Source organism: Bos indicus, chromosome 17, assembly GCF_029378745.1.
Source record: "Bos indicus isolate NIAB-ARS_2022 breed Sahiwal x Tharparkar chromosome 17, NIAB-ARS_B.indTharparkar_mat_pri_1.0, whole genome shotgun sequence".
NCBI classification, from domain to species: domain Eukaryota; kingdom Metazoa; phylum Chordata; class Mammalia; order Artiodactyla; family Bovidae; genus Bos; species Bos indicus.
Genome location: NC_091776.1, coordinates 62,073,853 through 62,093,706, shown reverse-complemented (window position 1 = coordinate 62,093,706; position 19,854 = coordinate 62,073,853). Strand labels below are relative to the sequence as shown.

At 44.9% G+C, this 19,854-nt stretch overlaps 1 protein-coding gene across 4 annotated transcripts; it reads left to right on the top strand.

The window, feature by feature from the left end:
• The first annotated feature begins 53 nt into the window (after positions 1 to 53).
• TRAFD1 (TRAF-type zinc finger domain containing 1) lies at positions 54 to 19,520 on the top strand. Of its 4 annotated transcripts, none has more exons than XM_070769664.1 (12): positions 54 to 190; positions 3,277 to 3,335; positions 7,382 to 7,517; positions 7,630 to 7,683; positions 10,009 to 10,411; positions 11,458 to 11,664; positions 13,924 to 14,000; positions 15,439 to 15,669; positions 16,709 to 16,829; positions 17,456 to 17,795; positions 18,341 to 18,413; positions 18,643 to 19,520. In XM_070769664.1, exons 2-12 carry the CDS (start codon positions 3,289 to 3,291, stop codon positions 18,694 to 18,696), a joined length of 1,743 nt encoding a protein of 580 aa, XP_070625765.1. In that variant the 5' UTR covers positions 54 to 190; positions 3,277 to 3,288; the 3' UTR covers positions 18,697 to 19,520. The 4 variants fall into 4 exon arrangements, with proteins under 4 accessions (XP_070625765.1, XP_070625764.1, XP_070625767.1 ...); XM_070769663.1 differs by having other exon boundaries at positions 18,640 to 19,520; XM_070769666.1 differs by lacking the exon at positions 17,456 to 17,795.
• Positions 19,521 to 19,854: the final 334 nt, after the last annotated feature.

Here is a 19,854-nt window from a genome sequence, read left to right as displayed (position 1 = left end):
TGAGAACGACAACGGTGCCGTCCAATGGACAGAGAGTCGGGTCCGCTCCTGGCCAATGGGCGCGCTCCTCCGTGACGGTCGGAAGTGGTGAGGCGGCTTCGGGGGCCGTTGTTCAGTCGCGGGGGCTCACCGTAGAGGCTCAGTGTCGGCGGCTTAGCGGATTGGCTTGGCGTGTCTCTTCTCGTCCCAGGTGAGAGAAGCGGTGGCCAGCGTCTAGGGAACCTCCTGCGGCCTCCAGTTTCGGGAGGAGGCCGGCATCCCGAGGGTGGGCTTTTGTGGGCCCCTGGGATCGCGGGATTTCTCGTTAAAAAAAAAAAAAAAAAGATGCCCGTGTCGCAGTGTCTGTCTTGGCCAGTGGGAAAGGCCGTTCTTGCTCCTCTTAAGCGGAGCCTCGACAGCTCCCGGGGGTACCGCCCCTTCCAGGCCTTGGCCCCGCGGGGCTGGGAGTCGGCCGTAGTTCGGAGCGCGCGGTGGGCACGGCGCCCCGGGCGGGGCGGGGCGGGGCGGGGCCGGAGTCCCGAGCGGCCAACCTGAGAGGGGGCCGCGGGTGGCCTGGCGTGGGCTGTTAGCTGACGGACCCGGGTTCGAGGCCCCGACTCAGAACCGTGCAGCAGCTGTCTTCCCCGGATTTCCTCATGCGCGGTCTCTGAAATGGGGGTGATGACTTTTTCACCACTTCGGATTGTGGTCTGGATGAAAAGATTGTCCATGTAAAAGCGTTTAGCCATCAGTAGTGTTAGTCGCTCAGTCGTGCCCGACTCTTTGCGACCCCGAGGACTGCAGCCCACCAGGCCCCTGTGTCCATGGGATTCTCCAGGCAAGAATACTGGAGTGGGTTACCATTTCCTTCTCCAGGGGATCTATCCAACACACAGCCATCGAACCCGGGTCTACCTGCACTGCAGGCAGATTCTTTACCGACTGAGCCATCAGGAAACAGCCGGTAAATGTCAGTTACGATTGGCGTAGCTCTGGTGCCCTCTCCATTCCCCATCTGGTATCACCCCTCCCCCTCGGGAAACTGCCTTCTGGGGTGTGGACCCTGCGGTGGTGTCCCCACCCATCTCGGGCAAAGGAAGTCCTGGGAGTCCTGGCCTTCGCCTAAGAGGGGCTTCCTTCTAAGGTTTGAAAGAAACTTGCTCTACCAAAGCGCTTCCATGCATTTCGCTCCTTTACTCCTCCCAGTGACCTTTTCTGCGTGAGGAATCCGAAGGCCCAGAGAGGTTAAATCACACATCTGCTGAACGGCAGAAGCAGAATTGACCCTCAGAGGGGACCAACTCCGAGCCCTGCGTGCCACCCCAACCCCCTTGAAGCTAGAGAACCGGGTACTTGACTCTTAAGAGGCTCTGACCCTGGCTTTGGTGGGATGGAATACAGCATGCCTAGGATCAGTCAGACGGCCGTAAGAAAAGTTATCAGGCTTACCCCTTTTGGGAACATGGTTTCTTTTCATAGATAGGTGCTTCCTGTCACTAGTTTACATCACATCAGAGTGGATGTCGTTAATCTTGTCACTGCCTAGTTTAAAACTCTTCTGTGGTTTATCACTGAACCTGGAAAATAATCCAGTATTCTTTTCTGTCCTACAGGGTAAGGGCTTGAATCATTCCCCTTTTTCATTATGCTCTTCCAGATCTACCTGTACTTTCTCTCATTGCCTGTTAGGCCCAGTGCCTGAATGGGTTTTTCTCTATTCCATCCTCTTATCTTCCTCTGCATGGATGGATCCTTGTGCTTCAGATCTTTTTTTAAAATATGTCATGTCCTCAGAAATGTCTTCCCTGACCACCCTTATCTAGAGTAGATTCCCTTCATTCAGTCTCCACTTGTCTACTTAAATTTAACATCAAAATACTCCTCAGTTTCTTTGCTTATTTTCCCCTATCACTAAATTGTTGTTGTGTTAGAGATTGGACAATATATTTTGTTATTTTGTATTGTTAGGACTAGGGTACAAGTGGCACACGGTCTTAATTATGTTGAATGAACGAGTAGGTGTTTCGAATAGTGTTAATTTGGAAAGGTGTAAACCATTCAAGAACCCTACTAAGGCAGTATTTTAGACCATTTTTGCGTCACGGAAAGGGGTAATCTGAGTATTGTAAATACTGGTATTAAAGTTGCCAAAACTTTGCTTTCTGCATTAACATCTTGTTTAGAAAGAAGCAAAGACTTCATAGTGGCAAAATCTGGCAGACACTATTTCAATGAAGTGATCAAAGTTAGCATCATCTGTAATAATGACTGTTGACATCATGTGGTTTCTGATATAATGCCCTGAGATGAGCACAACATCACTTCTGTGGTATTTTTGTCAAAAATGTATTAAGCACAGGAAAACATCAACTTGAAGGATATTCTACAAAATAACTAGCCAGTACATTTAACAAGGTCATGCAGGATGAAAGACTAAAGGAATTGTTGGCAGTCTAGTGGTTAGGGCTCCGTTCCTCCACTACAGGAGGCATGGGTTTGAGGATTTGGTTCCTAGTTGGGGAACTAAGATCCTGCATGCTGCTTGGTCAAAAAAAAAAAAAAAAGAAAGAATGACTGAAAAAATATCCCTGATCAAAGATGATTAAGGAGAAGTAACAAATAAATGCAATATTTGACTCTGGATTGCATCCTGAACCCAAGAAAGGGTATTAGTGCATGATTTGTGAAATTAACTATTTGTGGATTAGTTGTTAGTATTGTATTAGTGTTAGTTTCCTGCCCTTTGGTAATTTTACTATTGTTATTTATGATGTACTGGGTGAGAGATATGTGGGAGTTCTTTGTGCTGTTTTTGCAAGTCAAATTGTTTTTATTTGTTGTTAATTGTTTATTTTTGGCTGTTCTGGGTCTTCACTGCTCTGTGGGCTTTGCTGTAGTTGGCAGAGAGCGGGGGCACTCTTGAGTTGTGGTGTGCGGGCTTCTCACTGTGGTGGCTTCTCTTGTTGCTGTTCCTGGGCTCTAGAACACAAGCTCAGTAGTTGTGGCACGAGGGCTTAATTGCTCCGGCGTGTGGGATCTTCCCAGACTGGGGATCAAACCCATGTCTCCCTCATTGGCAGGCGGATTCTTCACCACTGAACCACCAGGGAAGCCCTGCAAGTCAAGTTATTTTAAAATGAAAACAATCAGACCCAAGTTTGTTGCATATTAAATGAACTGAACTGGCTTTGGTGACATTTTCTGTGCACTGTTGTGTGTGTGTGTGTGTGTGTGTGGTCATTCTTAAAACAAAAATGAAATGGAAAGATCCTACTTCTTCCTTTGTTGTTTTTTTAGGAACAGCTCAAGATGGCTGAATTTCTAAATGACCAGGACACTCGACTGTGTGACAATTGGTAAGAAATCGAAGAAATATTATTGGAATGAGGACAGTTCTGTAAACAGTTGATTTAGTAGTTGGCAGGTTAAAATTGGAGCCATGACATATAACATGTCATGCAAGTATATGGGAGTAAAGTTTTTTTAAACCATTTTGGATAAAAGTGCCTGTTTTAGAAATTCCACAAGGGGTGATTGGTTTAGGTAGCATAGAGCAGTGACAAGACTGATGGGATGGAGATGGGAGTTAGGAGTCTGGTTCCTACTGTGAATTAGTTAATAACTTTTGGCAAGTCACTTGACTTCTTTGAATCCTCACTTTTCTGACCTATAGGTTCAGGAATTTGTTTTTTGTCTTCCTGAAAAATATCATATGTTTTTTAAAGATAATAAAAATATAATGAAATGTTTGGACTAGAGCAGTGTTTTTCAAAGTGTGTTGCGAGGACCTCCCTGAGTGGTTGCAGCGGCTGTCTTGAGGTTGAAGGGGATCATGGTTTGGTGTGCACTTGGCTCTGTGTGTACAGCAGAACAGCTCAGCTGTTTTTGTAAAGGATTTTACTGAAAGAATGTTCCATTGCTTAAAAAAAAAACTTGAGTCAAAGTCTTTCAGCAGTCCTGCATGATTCCAGAACTGTTAGTAGAAGGACTGGGTCCAGACTTGAATGTCAGGCTTCCTTATATTCGTGTTTTTAACTGACAAGAGTGACAAGAAAGGGCAACTCTTTTTCTGCTGAAATGAAACTTAGGAGTGCAGCTTGTAATCAGCTGATTTCTGGTTGGACTTTCTCAAGAACTTGGCATTTTAGGGATATCCAAGTTCCCTTACTGAAAATAAAAGAAAAAAGCAAAGCAGAACTACCGGTGCTATATTTAACTTACCAAATTGTGGTAGGACAGGCTGTTGAAAGATGAGCCTGATAAAGTTTTTTCTTTTTTTTTTAATTGCCTTTTGCTTTCTCCTCAACTCTAGGATACAGTCAGAGCCACTGCTGGTCACAATATTTTTTCCCTGCATGAAATTAAGATTTTATTTCTGTCAGGATGTCTTGCCTTATAGGGTATTTTTTTGGTACTGTGCCACTGTCCCTTTCACCTTTTAAAAAAACTATTTTAGCTCTGTTTAGGTTTTATGTGTACAGTTTCTGATGCAAGTGTAATAATCAATTATACAAATAATCATAAGAAAACATGGTGTTTTTAGAAAGAAAGAGACATATTGGCTTTAACATCAGTTAAGAGATTCTTATTTTTTCAGTCCACTACATTTTGAAGGAATCTCAAACCTAAGACAGTATATAAATGTCCCTATGCTAAGGGACTTTTTTTTTTAAAAAAGAAAGGGTAAGTTAATGGAAAGCTAATGAAAACAAAGTTATTCAAAGCCAAAGCAATTTAAAGAAAAAAGACAGATTAGCATGGAAACCTGACCAAGCCAGTACAATCCTCCCATCTAAGTAGCCCTATTTAAATTCCAGGTTTTAAAATTCTGTCTTTAGAGCCATATTCCTGTTGTTCCCTAAGAAAAGTTAAGATGCTCATCAGAGTATGCGCTGCAGTTAAACCTCCTGGGCCAGGAAAAAGAATAGTTTGTTGTGATTGAAGGTGGTTTTTTTTTTTTTGCATGTTACCTGTTTTCTTATTGTTTTGTCCGTTGATGGGAGAGTTTGAGTCTCAAAAACAGAAGCTTCAGTGTTAGAAGACTTTGACTTCTTATTTTTGCATGGTTCTATGTCATTTGGAAGCTTGCTGGGGATTTTTCTGGAAACCTTGGAAAATAAAATTTCCATTTTCTGGAAACCTTGGAAAATGAAATTTCATCTCTAACTTGGCTAGTTCTTTCTTGGGGCTTTTAGCAGTTTTATCTAGACTTGAATGTGTTCTCATTTACATCTTAATTTTATCTGTAGGTAGGAGGCAAGTTTTATATTAGTATTTTGTCTCTCTTTAGAACTTTTGGTGGAACTACCTTGGCAGCTAAATTTTAAAAAAAGTAACTATCAGGCAACCATTTTGTGTAATTACTTCAATTGTCTTTTATCTTCTTTCAAGGTTTCCCAAAAGGTGACATTGTAAATGCTCTGTGATCTTACCTGACAACTGCTTTTGATTCTTGCTTCTTTATGTCATGGTCCTTAATATTTTTTAATCCTAAAGTTTTTAGTGGAATTATACATGTAGAATGAATGCTCTGTGTCAGTAGATTGTCCTGAAGAGCCCTGTAAAGACCAGACATTTATTTTCTTGACTTTGGCCGTTTAAAGAAAATTGTTGTCAAAATTACGAAAAAAGAATCTAGACTCTCAGCACTGTAAGAGGTAATTGCTAGCTTTAATTTTTCGTGGCATCTGTGCACACAGGATTTGCAATCAGGATATGGCTTTGCTTCCTGCGCTTTGTTGGTATACAGTATTTAACTGTTGCCTTATAGTTTAGGTATTTTTAATGGTTTTCAGTTTTTTACCGTTTTATGATACTAATGAAAATCTTCATAATCCCAAGAGTGGAATTACTGGTCTTTAACAAGTAATTTAATGACAGGGTCTTTGTTTTATTAAACACACTTTAACTGCTAATGGTCCTAGAAATAGAAATGCAGTTTTAGACTGTTTAAAAACAGTGGTTTTATACTACCACCAGCAATCTGTTAAGAGTACTAGTTTCATAACATCTTTAATAGTAGGATTTACTAATTTTAATATTTATTAAATAGATTTAGATGATAACTTTGATTTATAGCTCCTTCCACTATATATTTTAATATTCTTCAGTTTTGAAAAACTTAAGCTGAATTAATTTAAAACTGACAATTTCCTTGGAAAGCTGGGAATTTTGGTAAAATAGGGCACGTTGAGGGTGTCAAAGCATTGGTAGTTTCCCTCTTATTCATCTGAGTTTTCTTCCCATCTCTCACACTTGATTATTACTCTGCATCCCCTTCCAGTTTTGTTTTGAGAGCTGCCTCGATGACTAGGGTACAGGTGACATCAAGGTACATGCCTTGATGGTTCTACCTTTGGATGAAATGAATTTACATTTTTTTTTTTGGTGTCTTAGTCCTTCAGATTGGGAGTATGACTAGCTGGAGGCACACCTGTCATCCTACTTTGAAATGTTTCTTAGACTATGTCTGAAGATGAAAACTATAAAAGAGAAATAATCTGCAACTTGATGTGGGAGAAGGTCTCTGTAGTATTCAGCTTCAGAGGTGAAACAGGTTATTATAGATTTGTTGTGTAATTGTCTGTATTTATCCTGTTCAGTGTTTTTTGTTTTCTGAAAATTTATCCTAGGTGACATACTTACAGGTACATTCTTTTAATGTTTCCTTTAGTTAGAATGAAGTTGGAGATTTCTAATGGTCATAACCGAATGAGTAAAAGGAAGGCCTTTGAATGTTATGTGCCTCTAGTTTGAGTGTATATGTGCTCTGGGGGAAGGGATTCAGGATTTCCTTTTGGTACATTTCTGCAGTAAAGTTTATACCAACCAGAGAGCTTGTTCCCAGTTCATGTCCAGCCTGCTTTGAAAGACATGTGAGACATAAAGGGGACGGGATCCCTTCCCCACTGACAGTTGCAAAGCTGGCATTTGCCCTTTTTGGTTTGACTTTAGTGGCATAAAATCTAATGTGATTAAAGGTAGCTGAGACTGAAAGTAAATGGTAGATATACATTTTTTAAATTTGTTTTAAAAAAATAATCTTGGAGTGGATCGTTGTGCTTTGGAGCATGGATGGTTTTGGAAAAGCCTAGCTCAGCTAGCTCCTCGTGGCATCTGACTTCATGCTGTTGGTTGTGATGAACTCTGACATCTAGAAAGTGAGGCTGAGCTTTTAGAGGTTGTGCACAGCACTGAGAACTCAGTGTTGCATGAAAGACTGAAAACCTTCAGGAGTTAATTCTTGGAAAGCAGGGGCAGTAACAGACACAGAGCTTATTTGTTAGGTCCTCACTAAAGAGAAGTAATGGAGTCTGAAGATTGGACCAGACAGATTTCCCTGTGATTCCTCTGGGCATAGATGTCAGTAATTCTTGCCTTTTTCTTTGATCTATTTCTGTAGCAAAAAAGAAATTCCTGTGTTTAACTTTACCATCCATGAGATCCACTGTCAAAGGAACATTGGTGTGTGTCCTGTCTGCAAGGAACCATTTCCCAAATGTGACATGGAGACGCACATGGCTACAGAACATTGTCAGGTGAACCACCACGCGCTCAGATGTTCAGAAGCGGAGTAGACTTGCTGTTGTGTAACAGCAAGCGAGCGTGTTGTCACAAAGCCCATTTACTGATTCTTGCTTCTTACCCTAGGTGACCTGCAAGTGTAACAAGAAGTTGGAGAAAAGGCAGCTAAAGAAGCACGAGGTTAGTTTCCCTGTACCGTGAAGGGAATTACCATGGGGCCAGTCCTGTTGAGATTACAGAGCCGCCTGCAGAGCAGAAAGCCAGTCTTGTGGAGTCTTTGTTCTCCGCCAGCGCCAGGCACACTGCCTCTCAAAGCCTGTTTGAGCCTACTTGAGACTTCGACTGTCTGCTGCCAGATCTGACTGCACGGCTGCTGTGCCTCAGGCTCAAGCCCCAGAGCCTTTGGAACTGAGTCCTTCCTGCTGGGGTTTGACTGTTGGCAGGCTCACCGAGTGCTAAACCAAGCCTGGGATGGCCAGTGTGGTACAGCCTCTTTAGCACACAGCCTGCCTTCCATCTTCTAATTCCATTTTGACTTCTTGATCGCTTGGGTGACATGCTGTTTACACCCAAACAAATTCTCAGCATTTGACAAGAGAGAACATGGTATCATTTGGTCTCTAGTTGAGATAAAATTGGGCATAGTTGGATAAGTGTGTTTTTTTTTTGTTTTAATTAATTTTTGGCTGTGCTGGGTCTTTGTTGCTGCACTTTGGCTTTCTCTAGTTGTGGTGAGTGGGAGCTGCTCTCTTGTGGCATGCAGGCTCCTTACTGCCGGGGCTTCTCTTTTGGAGCATAGACTCTAGGACTTGCCCGCTTCAGTAGTTGCGGCCCATGGGCTCAGTTGCCTTAAGGTACTTGGGATCTTCCTGGACCAGGGGTCGAATCTGTGTTCTCTGCATTGGCAGGGGGATTCTCCACCACCTGACCACCAGGGAAGCCCTATATATATGTGTGTATGTGAAGTCACTCAGTCGTGACTTTGCAACGCCATGGACTGTAGCCCACCAGGCTCCTCTGTCCGTGGGATTCTCCAGGCAAGAATACTGGAGTGGGTTGCCATTTCCTTCTTCAGGGGATCTTCCCGACCTAGAGATCAAACCCATGTCTCCTGAATTGCAGGCAGACGCTTTAACCATCTGAGCCACCAGGGAAGTCCATATATATGTATGTATGTGTGTGTGTGTGTATGTGTGTGTATATATTTTGAATGAACATAAACATATTCACCAACTAATAAATCCCAACAACTGTTTAGTTGGTGGTCATGCAGGAGTGTGTATATATATATGTAAAAATTCATTAAGGTATGTACTTATGATTTGTGCATTTCATTCTATGTACCTGAAAAAAGCTATTAACTTATTAATTTATAATTTTGAAAGGTGATTCATAGTCAATGTAGAAAATTTGGAAAATATAAAAACAACTACTTCAAGACCCCAAAGCTCAGAGATAAACATCTTATAAAGAATTTGGCACTCTTTCATTTTTTTTTCTAAGCATTTGACCTACATTTTATTAGGCCAGGGAAATCCCTTTGTTGATGATTCTTGATTTATTTGGTTAGTTTAAAGGTAATATTGTGACTTTCCTGGTGGTCCAGTGGCTAAGACTCCACTCCCAATGTAGGGTGCCCAGGTTCAATCCCTGGTCAGGGAACTAGATCCCATATGCAGCAACTAAAGATCCTGTGTGTAGCAACAAAGACCCGGTGTAGCCAAATAAATAAATGAATAAATAAATATTTTAAAAAGAACAAAAAATAAAGCCAGTGCTGTATACAAATGTGCAGATTAAAAAAGTCAGTGTCTTTCTAAAGGACAATCACTTTTCCTCATTGCCAGGTACTTAAATCAGAGTAGTAAGGGGAAGGAGAAGGCAATGGCACCCCACTCCAGTACTCTTGCCTGGAAAATCCCATGGATGGAGGAGCCTGGAAGGCTGCAGTCCATGGGGTCACACAGAGTCGGACACGACTGAGCGACTTCACTTTCACTTTTCACTTTCATGCATTGGAGAAGGAAATGGTAACCTACTCCAGTGTTCTTGCCTGGAGAATCCCAGGGACGGGGGAGCCTGGTGGGCTGCCGTCTATGGGGTTGCACAGAGTCGGACATGACTGAAGCGACTTAGCAGCAGTAGCAGCAGCAGTAAGGGGAAATTGGTCTGGGGGGGGGCTCTGACAAGCATATGGGAATTGCTCTGCTTTTGCTGTTTGCCCCTGGACTTGGCTGGCTGATTTTGGGTTCCTTTGTAATGTGTACACAAGATGACAGGGTGGCTGTAAGTAGTGAATAGTTTCCTCATAAGATTTTCTTTCCCTTTGTAGAATCTGGTGGCGGGACAAAGAGGGAAGCTGTGACTTTTAAATATAGAAAACCATGGCAGGCAAAGCTAGGGTTGGAAGAGAATATTTTTGTAAATACTTTTTGTTTTCCTTGCCCTATGCAACAGCATGACCTCTCTTAGGAATATTAACTGCCTCATTATTCTGTTTTGCAGGAGACTGAGTGTCCTCTACGGCTTGCCCTTTGCCAGCACTGTGATCTGGAACTTTCTGTTCTCAAACTAAAGGACCATGAAGATTACTGTGGTGCCCGGACGGAGTTATGTGGCACCTGTGGGCGCAATGTCCTGGTGAAAGATCTGAAGACTCACCCTGAAGTGTGTGGGAGAGATGTGGAGGAAAAGAGAGTCGAGGCTGCCATGCCACCTAATGCGTATGATGAATCTTGGGGTCCAGATAGGATCTGGATTGCGTCCCAGCTCAGACAGATTGAGGCTCTGGACCCACCCATGAGGCTCCCTCGAAGGCCCCTGAGAGCCTTTGAATCAGACCTTTTCCAAAGTAGAACCACCAACCAAAGGAGCATGACAGCCCAGTTTCCAATTCAGAATAATCTATGTGAGTTGTGTCTGGGAGTAGAAACCTGGAATGGTATCAGGATCTGGGCAAATGGGAACAGGGCTTTGGAACCAGATAGATCTTAATTATAGAAACCTGACTGTAACAGGTTAAGTATTCTTCATACTTAACTTTCCTATAGAAAGTTTGCTTTTGGATCTTTGCTATTGGATTATTGTTGGGTGACTGCTGTTCACAGGTGACATTACTAGTGTACCCTTGTGTGCCTAAAGGCATTTACAGAGTGCTTTACAGGGCTTCCCTGGCGGCTCAGCGGTTAAAGCTTCTGCCTGGAGTGCGGGAGACCCAAGTTCGATCCCTGGGTCGGGAAGATCCCCTGGAGAAGGAAATGGCAACCCACTCCAGTATTCTTGCCTGGAGAATCCCATGGACGGAGGAGCCTGGTAGGCTACAGTCCATGGGGTTGCAAAGACACGACTGAGCGACTTCACTTTCTTTACTTGTATTAATTCATTTAGTTCTCAGAATAGTTTTTTGAGGGTAGGTAAGTGTTAGAGCTGGGGTTTGAATTCAGGCTGTCTGACCCCATGCTTTAAACCATTCTGCTATCATGCAAAAGTGTGTTAAGTCGCTGAGTTGTGTCAGACTCTTGATCCCATGGACTGTAGCCCACCGGTTCCTTGGTCCATGGGATTTTTCAGGCAAGAATACTGGAGTGGGTTGCCATGCCCTTTTCCAGGGGATCTTCCCGACCCAGGGATTGAACCCTGGTCTCCCACATTACAGGCAGACTTTTTCCTGTCTGAATAGAAAATACATGTAAAATGCATAGCACAGTGCCTGTTTCATAGTTACAGCTCATTCATATTACTTACTAGTAAAACAATTAGAATAATAATTGAGCCTTTTATCATGGCATTCTTAATGTTTGGATTCCTGTGAGCACTGTAGGGCTGGGCCTCTTTTGTTCCTGCACAGATTCCTGGAAACCTTGAATATTTGCTAGGCCTGGGCTTGAACTAAGGGATGGCAGCATATCTAACATTTCTTAAATACTAGTTGTTGTCTTTTTTTCCCCCCCTCAGTGGAAGAACAAGAAAGGCAGGAAAGGAATAGAAGCCGGCAGACCCCCAAAGAGCGTGGTGAAGACAGTGCAAATTTGGACTTCATGTTGGCCCTAAGTCTGCAGAATGAAGGCCAGGCCCCCACCTTGGCAGAGCAGGACTTCTGGAGGGTCATATATGAGGCAGACCAGTCCCGTGAAGGTCCCAGCGCTCTGAATGACATCAGGGGTGTGTTTGTTTTTTTCTCCACTAGCCTCTATTTGTCACAATTTGTATAAGATTGCAAGTTTTTCATGAGATAGAATGTTTTTTTAAAATTTCATTTATTTGCTTTTCTCAACTCTTTTTAAAAGATTGTCAAGAATAGTAAGTACAGTGACTATCTATTAATATATGCCCCTCATTTATATTCATCAGTTTTAGTATTTCCACTTATCTTTGTATTTCTTTCCCCTGAGCCATTTGAGAGTAAGTTGCCGACATGACATTTTATCCCTAAGTGGTCTTAAGGTGTACGTCTTGAGAACAAGGGCATTCTCCCGTGTGAGCACAATACAGATACCACTTTCAGGAAGCTCCTTGCTTATACATAGTGTCCTTTAGAGCTTTTTAATTTTGTTTTTGAAATCCAGGATTATGCATTATACATTTAGTTCTTTCTGGGTTCTTTTAGTTTGGTTTCCTACCCTCTCCCTCTTTTTAAAAAATTTATTTATTTGTGGCTGTGCTGGGTCTTTGTTGCTGTGTGGGCTGTCTCTCGTTGCAGCGAGCAGGGGCTGCTCTGTAGTGCGGCATGTGGGCTTCTCACAGCAGGAGCGCCTCCTGTGGTGCGTGGGCTTCAGTAGTTGTGGTGCACAGGTTTAGTTGCTCAGCCGCACGTGGGGTCTTCCTGGACCAGGGATCAAACCTGTGTCCACCGTATTGATAGGTGAATTCTTAGCCACTGTACCACTAGGGAAGCACCTCTCCTCCTCTTTTCTTTCTTTGGCATTTTTGAAGAGTCCAGGCCTGCTGTTTTGTAGACTTCTTTCTCAATTAAGATGTGTCTGATTATTTTCCCATGTGTAAGTTCATGTTATAGTTTTGGCAGGAGTGCTATACTGGCCATGCTGTGTCTTTCTCAAGATGTCAGTTCATCCTGTTTGTTAGAGTGGAGTCTGTCAGGTATCTCCATTGTGCAGGTAGCCTTTTTGCTTCATATTAGCTGTGTGTAGGATGCTGTTTCTAGATTGCTGGGGAACAGGATACTCATAATCTTATCCAGCAGTTTTAGTATTTATTGCTGTTTCTTGCTTGAATCAAGTATTATTATGGCAGTTGTAAAATGATAATTTTTGTATCTTTCTCCTCTGTTCTGTATTTATTAGTTGTCCTTCACCTGTAGAGAACTTTGGTCCCCCCACCCCCATTTAAAACCAATTTTTTTTTTTAGTGTCATTGGGTTAAAACTAAGTTTTTAAAAATAAAAGTTGGATTATGAGCAGTGAATCACCCTTTGGGTCTCTTGTTTAGAGAACAATACGTTTGAGAAAGGCATGTCATATTTAAAATGCTCAACTTGTAAGATTTTAGGGACCTGAAAATTAGGCAGCTCTCAGTTGTGGTTTTTCTTCATGTCACTGTAAGAATAATGACGTTAAGGACAGTAGGATTAACTTTGAACATTTTGTTGATTTAGAGAGAATAGGAATTGGTCCTGGATCCAGATATTTGTTTGAGTCTTTCTTTTTCTTTGGCCAAGCTGCATGGCGTGTGGGATCTTAGTTCCCCAACCAGGGCTCAGACTTGAGCATTTAGATTGGTGAAGAAAGTAAAATTTTAATAGCATAGTTGTGACAAATGAAGACTCTGGATTCAGTGTAGTTTACTTTCTCCTTTCCTGGTCATTTCTTAGATTGCTTTATTGACTTTTTTCTTTGTTTGCATGTTTCATTCACTCATGTCGGATCTTTCCAGATCCTGCATGAATGAATGGTTTGGAACTTATATTCTCTTGTAGTAGTTGCCCTGGAAATTTCAACATACTGCTTTAACTTAATAAAGTCTAAATGTAGTCCGCCTCCTCACACTTCTCTCGGGTAACACGGCAAGCTTAGAATGTGGATTGTTCCTTTGTGACTTAAATGCCACTGACGGGTGTCAGTGCTCTCTGGTGTGCTCCTTTTAACACCCTGAGGTAGAGTCTTCCTGCTTATACGCTCACATTTATCATTTTGTGTATTACGTGTTCACCATTTTCTTGGCTCACCCCTGCTTCCTTGCTTCTTCAAATTTCCTTTTAGGATACATTTCTTCCTGAGGTACATTATAAGTTCTACTGCAAGTATCTGTTGATTATAAAGACTCTGTTTGGGTCTGAAAATATATTTTGTCTTCATATTTAATAGTTTTAAGGAAATCAGATTTTCCTGTCCACCCCTCCTAAGGGGTATAAAAGGTTGAATTGAGTGTGGTTTTCACCTGGAGTCTGTGTGGCCTGATACCTAGGTGCAGTTGACGAGACCATGTTGCCTTGTGAATTTTGTGAGGAGCTCTATCCAGAGGAACTGCTGATTGACCATCAGGTGGGTTGTGAGTTACTTGAGGGCTTTAAGCTTTAAGGAAGAGCTTATGGCCATATGTGCAGGCCATATTGGTGTTGCAGAACACATGAAATCTTGAGCAAACTGATACAACTCTTGTGATGAGAGGAGCAACTGTGTTTTTTTCTTTTTCTTTTTTTAAGTATTTTGGTTTTTTGGGCTGTACTGCACAGCATGTGGAATCTTAGTTCCCCAACTAGGGATTGAATTGGCACCCTTGGCCGCTAGTGAAAGCACGGAGTCCTAACTACTGAGCTGCCAGGGAAAATCCAGTAGTAATTGTGTGTGACTCACATGTGGGTGTGAGAATTCGGCCTCATTCTCTCTGGGCAAAGTAACGTTCATGCCAGCAGGCTCAGTTGCTGCCTCCATCCTGTGGAGATACTGTATGTCTCTTGAGACCATCTTGTAATCAGCTCTCATCTCATGCCACTTTTGATTTACAGGAGCCCTGAAGTCCCTGCAGTTCCTGGGAGGGCCAGGGCTCTGTTTTGCACTTTACTTTTTCTGCCTGGACATGTGTGGCATTTTACCCCTGTCTGCTTAACACCACCCAGCCACACAGACCCCTTGCTCACAAACTTGGTTCAGACACGACTCTCAGGAAAGTACCCTGGGGAGTGCTCTGACAGCTAGGCCAGAGGTCCCGTCTGTGTGCTCCCCAGACGTCCTGTGCCCATGTCTCTCTCAGCCTGTCACCCTCACCCTGTGGGGTGGCCGGCTGACCCCCTGCTGGTCTGTACCACTAGCTGGAGTTCCTAGAGGACAGGTTCTGGGTTTTCTTGGTTTCTGAATCTCTTAATACGCGGTGTATGAAAGGTGTCAGGTAGTTTTTGAATGACTGAAAGAAAGTTCCTGTGCCCTTTAGGAAGGATTAGGGAATAGCCTTTGTGCTGGAAGAGCGGCTCCAATGGGGGAGGGAGCGCCTTTCCCTCTCAACATTCTTACTTTCTGATTTGGTTTGACCTAGTCTGGTACTTCCATGGCTAGTAAGTGGTCCCTGTGCTCTGGGTGGAACACGCATTCCCCCATATGTGGAACAATACAGCATTTGAATACATCTAGTATTTGGTTTGGGAGTAACATAAGAAAATCCATTCACAGGGATAACAAAGAATATATGAGCCTCTCTTACTGTATGTCTGTGGAAAGAATCTTGAAGCTTTTCAAATTAATTTAGAGAGAATAATCACATAAAAACACACTTAAAAAATTAAAACAGTACAGAAATGTTTAAAGTAAAAGCAGAGTGAGTGTTTCATCTGTGTTCCCCTGACCCTTTTTAGTCCTTTTCCCAAATATTTATTAAGCATTATGAAAATGTTGTGACTTCCTGAAAATATTTTCAGAATTTAGTTTGTTCCTTAACTTCTGTTTTTTTGTTTGTTTGTTTGTTTTAACCTGTGTTTTTTTGAGACAGACAAGCTGTAACCCTTCATGTGCCTTACCTCCGCTCAGTGTGGGCAGCACTTCGCCCCGAGGGGTGGAGGACCCTGACGCTATCTTCCAGAAGCTGATGCGAGAGTCTGCAGGTGGCCAGTTTGAGTCTCTGATGGGCTTCAGCAGCTCTGCTCCCGTGGAGGACAGTGTTGTCATCCCATGTGAATTCTGTGGGGTCCAGCTGGAAGAGGAGGTGCTGTTCCATCACCAGGTGAGAGTCCCCGAGGACCCGGGCACTTCTCTTGTCCCCTTGATCCTCTGGGAGTGAACCTGAGGCTTTCAGAGCGGAGAATGCCTCTCTGGCCTTGAAGTTGCATGCATACCTGATCTGGCTACTGGCCGTGTCCTGTTTTGTGAGCTGAGATACACAGAACCTCAGGCCTTTGGACTTTCCCTGCCTTCTGGCATGGAAACCATTGTATCACGAGCTGCAGCTCCAGGAGCCAGGACTCCAGGTAAGCGGGTATGGAGGCCATAGGGTTAAGGAGTTTCCCTGAGGTCCCTAACAGTTTCTGCTTTTGACCATGTGTGTTCTTCCTGTTTGGATGGCATTTGTATCTTGCATTCCAGGAATCTGGAATCTGATTCTAGCTTTGCCCTTACGGTTGGCCTCCGGTGGGTCCCAGCCCCTCACGGGGGATGCCTGTGAATGAGGGAATTAGACTGGATGATCTGAAGTCCTTTTTCAGCTTTCACAGTCTGGGATTCCAGCATCTCAGTGGAAGATATGTTTTCTGCCCAGTCTTGTTTGTTATGGGAGTGAACACTGAAGGTATTTCAGAGGCATTTCTGTAATTGATGCCATAGAGCTACTGCTAGAACACCACACATTTCACTTCTGAAATAAACACTTGTGCCTTTGGATCAAGCAGTAGATAAGTTAACTGCTTGTTGTCTCCTAGGGGAGACCACAAAATAAGCAGCGGTGCCAGTACTCTGTGGTCAAAATGTAGGCAGACCTTTCTGGGCTCCCAGGATCTGCCCTTCCTTCATCCCTGCACAGACCAGAGAGTGCTTCCTGATCTTCCTGATCATTCAGTGCTAGTAGGAACGATTGCTCTGCTCCAGATCGCTTCCTCTTGCTCCCAGGCCCTTCCTCTCGGTGGTTGTCAAAGTCATCCTGTCCCATCGACACCACGCGGCCACCCTCCTACCCACCATCAGGTGTTTACCGCCAGCCCGGTGTTCTTTCCTCCCAGGGCTTCGTCTCATAGGAATGACTGGGTACTAAGTCTGGTTTTTCTTGTTAGGACCAGTGTGACCAACGCCCAGCCACAGCAAACAACCACGTGTCGGAGGGAATCCCTAGCCAGGATCTCCAGCCTCGAGAGACCTCACCAGAACTGCCCAAGAGGCGTGTCCGACACCAGGGTATGGGCCAGGGGTGCGCCAAGGCTGCACTTCTTCATCAGCTACTCTTAACAGAGTTCACCTGCACCCCAAAATAGCAAGCGCAGTACAAGCTCTCTTAGGACTCCCTTGGGGCTAGTGGTGGTCCCGGGTTAGACTCGGCTGCTTTGGGGACAGCCATGAGATATGCTTAGCATCAATGCTTATTCAGCTGCCAGTCCCTGTCGGTACACTTAGTGGATGACTGGGAGGTAATTTTCACACCTCACTGTGGCTGCCCTGGGCCCCTGCTTCTAGTTGAAATATGCTCACCTAGAGTAGGGTGATCAGAATTAGCCTCAGTATTCTTACAGTCTCGAGACTAGGCAAGTAAACTGTTTTTGAAACCCAGTCACTATTAGAAACCCAAAGCCAGTTAGAGGTGATTTGTCAAAGTTTGCTTATGCGCCGTTGTTGACTAGTTAGTGAGGACTTAGGTGGGAAGTGTACGGTGCGGATTGATGTTCTCAACCTGTCCTGCAGACAAGGGTTTCAGCATCCTTTAGGGGCGAGGCGGTCATCTTTTACCCAGGCTCTTTTGTTCTTGCCTTGAATCCAGCACCAAGAGCAGCCTTTCCCCTGAAGCTAGTGCTCTTTTCTCTTCTCAGGAGACCTGTCTTCTGGTTACATGAATGATCTCAAGCAGGAAATGGCTAAAGGGCCCACCTACCCTCTCCCCTCTAGCCGACCCCCTAACAATACGACAGCTCCTCCTAACCGCCTGTCTACATCCACATCAGGCCCCAGGCCTGGGTGCCAGCCGAGCCCTCCTCGCGCTCTGAAGCTCAACAACTTAGACAGCCAGGGTGTCCGGGGGCGCAGTCGAAACAGCCATAACGGGGCTCTGGCTCCTGGCCACGTCCCAGCAGCTTACCCTGCTCGGAGTCTCTACCCAGAAAACCTTGTGCCCTCTTTCCCCCGTGGGCCTTCAGGGAGATATGGAGCAAGGTAAGAAACATTGCTTGGGAGGAGAGCTTGGGGGTAGCTCAGGAGAATGGAAGTGTGGATTTTGCTTGTATCATGGCCTGATTCATAATGTCCTTTTGCTCTCTGTGGTTTTTTATTTATTTTTGGCTGTGCTGGGTCTTCACTGCTGCACAGGCATTTCTCTAGTTGCAGTGAGCAGGCGGGCTTCTCACTGCAGTGGCGTCTCCTGTTAAAGGAGCACAAGCTCTAGGCGCGCAGGCTTCAGCAGTTGTGGCACGTGGGCTCAGTAGTTGTGTCTCCCGGGCTTGGTAGTTGTGGTGTACTGGCTTGGTTGGTCTGAGGCATGTGGGATCTTCCTGGACCAGGGATAGAACCTGCGTCTTCCTGCATTGGTAGGCGACTTCTTTACCACAGAGCCACCAAGAAAGTCCCTCTGTGGTTTTTTTATTCATTAGTTTTATCTTCTGGAGAGCTGCTTTTGTCTGGCTCCAGCTGTTTCTGTCCTGAGTTTCCTGACTTTGGCTCAGGGGCATCTCAGGAATGAGTTTCCAATCCTTCTCTTTCAGCAGTAGGAGTGAAGGTGGCAGGAACCCCCGGGTCACCCCCACAGCTGCCAGCTACCGCAGCAGAACTGCAAAGGTGAGTGGGATCCAGCCCGTAAAGCTCAGTGAGGACTCCGGTGGGTGGGCTGGTGTGGTTCTTCAAGTCAGAGAAGCTGCGGGGCCTCAGGCTGATGGTGGCTGAAGGACTGCGCTCTGGCTCCTGAGGAGGAGGCTCCATAGAAGCCTGGCACTTCTGGCGCTCTTCAGGAGGACTGTTGCTTTCTTTCTGTCTGCATAAACCTTGTTTGTGTTCTGTTGTCCAGCAGGCAAAAACCCCCAAGCAGCAGGGAGCTGGGGATGCAGAAGAGGAGGAGGAGTAACAAGCGTCCATAGAGAACTCGCGCGCTGGTTCCATCTTCTCCGCACGACTTGTCATGGTGCAGCCCTGCCCCTCGGGCTCTGTGGGCAGGGGCAACCTTTCAGATTTTAACGTTTTCTAGGTTATGGCCATTTTGTGTCTTTTGAGATTGTGCTGTGGGAGTTTAGGGGTTTGAGGGAGGGTTGGCAGGGAGGCTGTTGAGAATGTTTCAGCTTTAGCTGCTGCCTTTGACAGCACAGAAGTGTACATTAGGGCCCCTCGCCCCACCAGGGCTTCATCTTTTGACATACTGTCACCGTCGCTTCATGGTGCTGTGGGGTCCTGGTGGGAAAGAGGGAAGGTTCTGGAAAGCTGGTCCCACCAGTGAGGTGATGCTCGTCCTGTGGTGGCCTGAATTTGGGACCTTGGGGGTAACCTCTCGTGTGTCCTGCCCATCCCCACTCTAGAATTTGGGCTCTAGGGTGCATGGAGGAACTTTGCTAAAGTGTTCAGGCCAGTTGTAATATGCGTTAGGAACAAGGCTTTTGGAGATGAGGTTTAGGTGCGTGGACTACAGGCTTTGTTTTAATCTGCTTCTTTGGCATTTGGCATCACTGCCTTCTGTTTCTGAGGGGAGCATGGCTTCTTTGTCTTCACTACCTTCTGATGGAGATGGCCAGGGGCTCCCTGTGCCCTCCAGAGCCGTGCTGGGTTCTGCCTTAATCAGGACTGAAGCCTAAACTCGTGTTTGGCTCTGAAAACCAAGAATCAGAGCCCCCTCCCCTCTTTTTATTTTACTATTACTGTTATTAACATCCTTGTAATAAACTTTGTACTTGGAGTTCAGCTGAGTCGTGTGGTTCCTTCTACTTCGCACTCTTTGGGGAGTGTAGGCGGACCAGGGCGCCTGGAGTCAGCTCTGCGGAACGAGGGAAGGCACGCCTTCTCAGAGAGGGCCAGACAGTCAAGATGCGGCTTTTCTGCCTCCTTGGAGTCAGGGAAACTGACAGGTGGCTGCAGCTCTGGGCTGATTTGGGGAGGGCTGGGGGCCATCCCCAAACAAAGAGGGGAGGGCAGATTCCTCAAAAGCCTCAATCCCGAGAGTTGCTGAGCCTTAGCAAAATTCTCCATCACCCCCTGGCACCTCATACTTTGCACCAGAACATCTAGCACTGTAGGT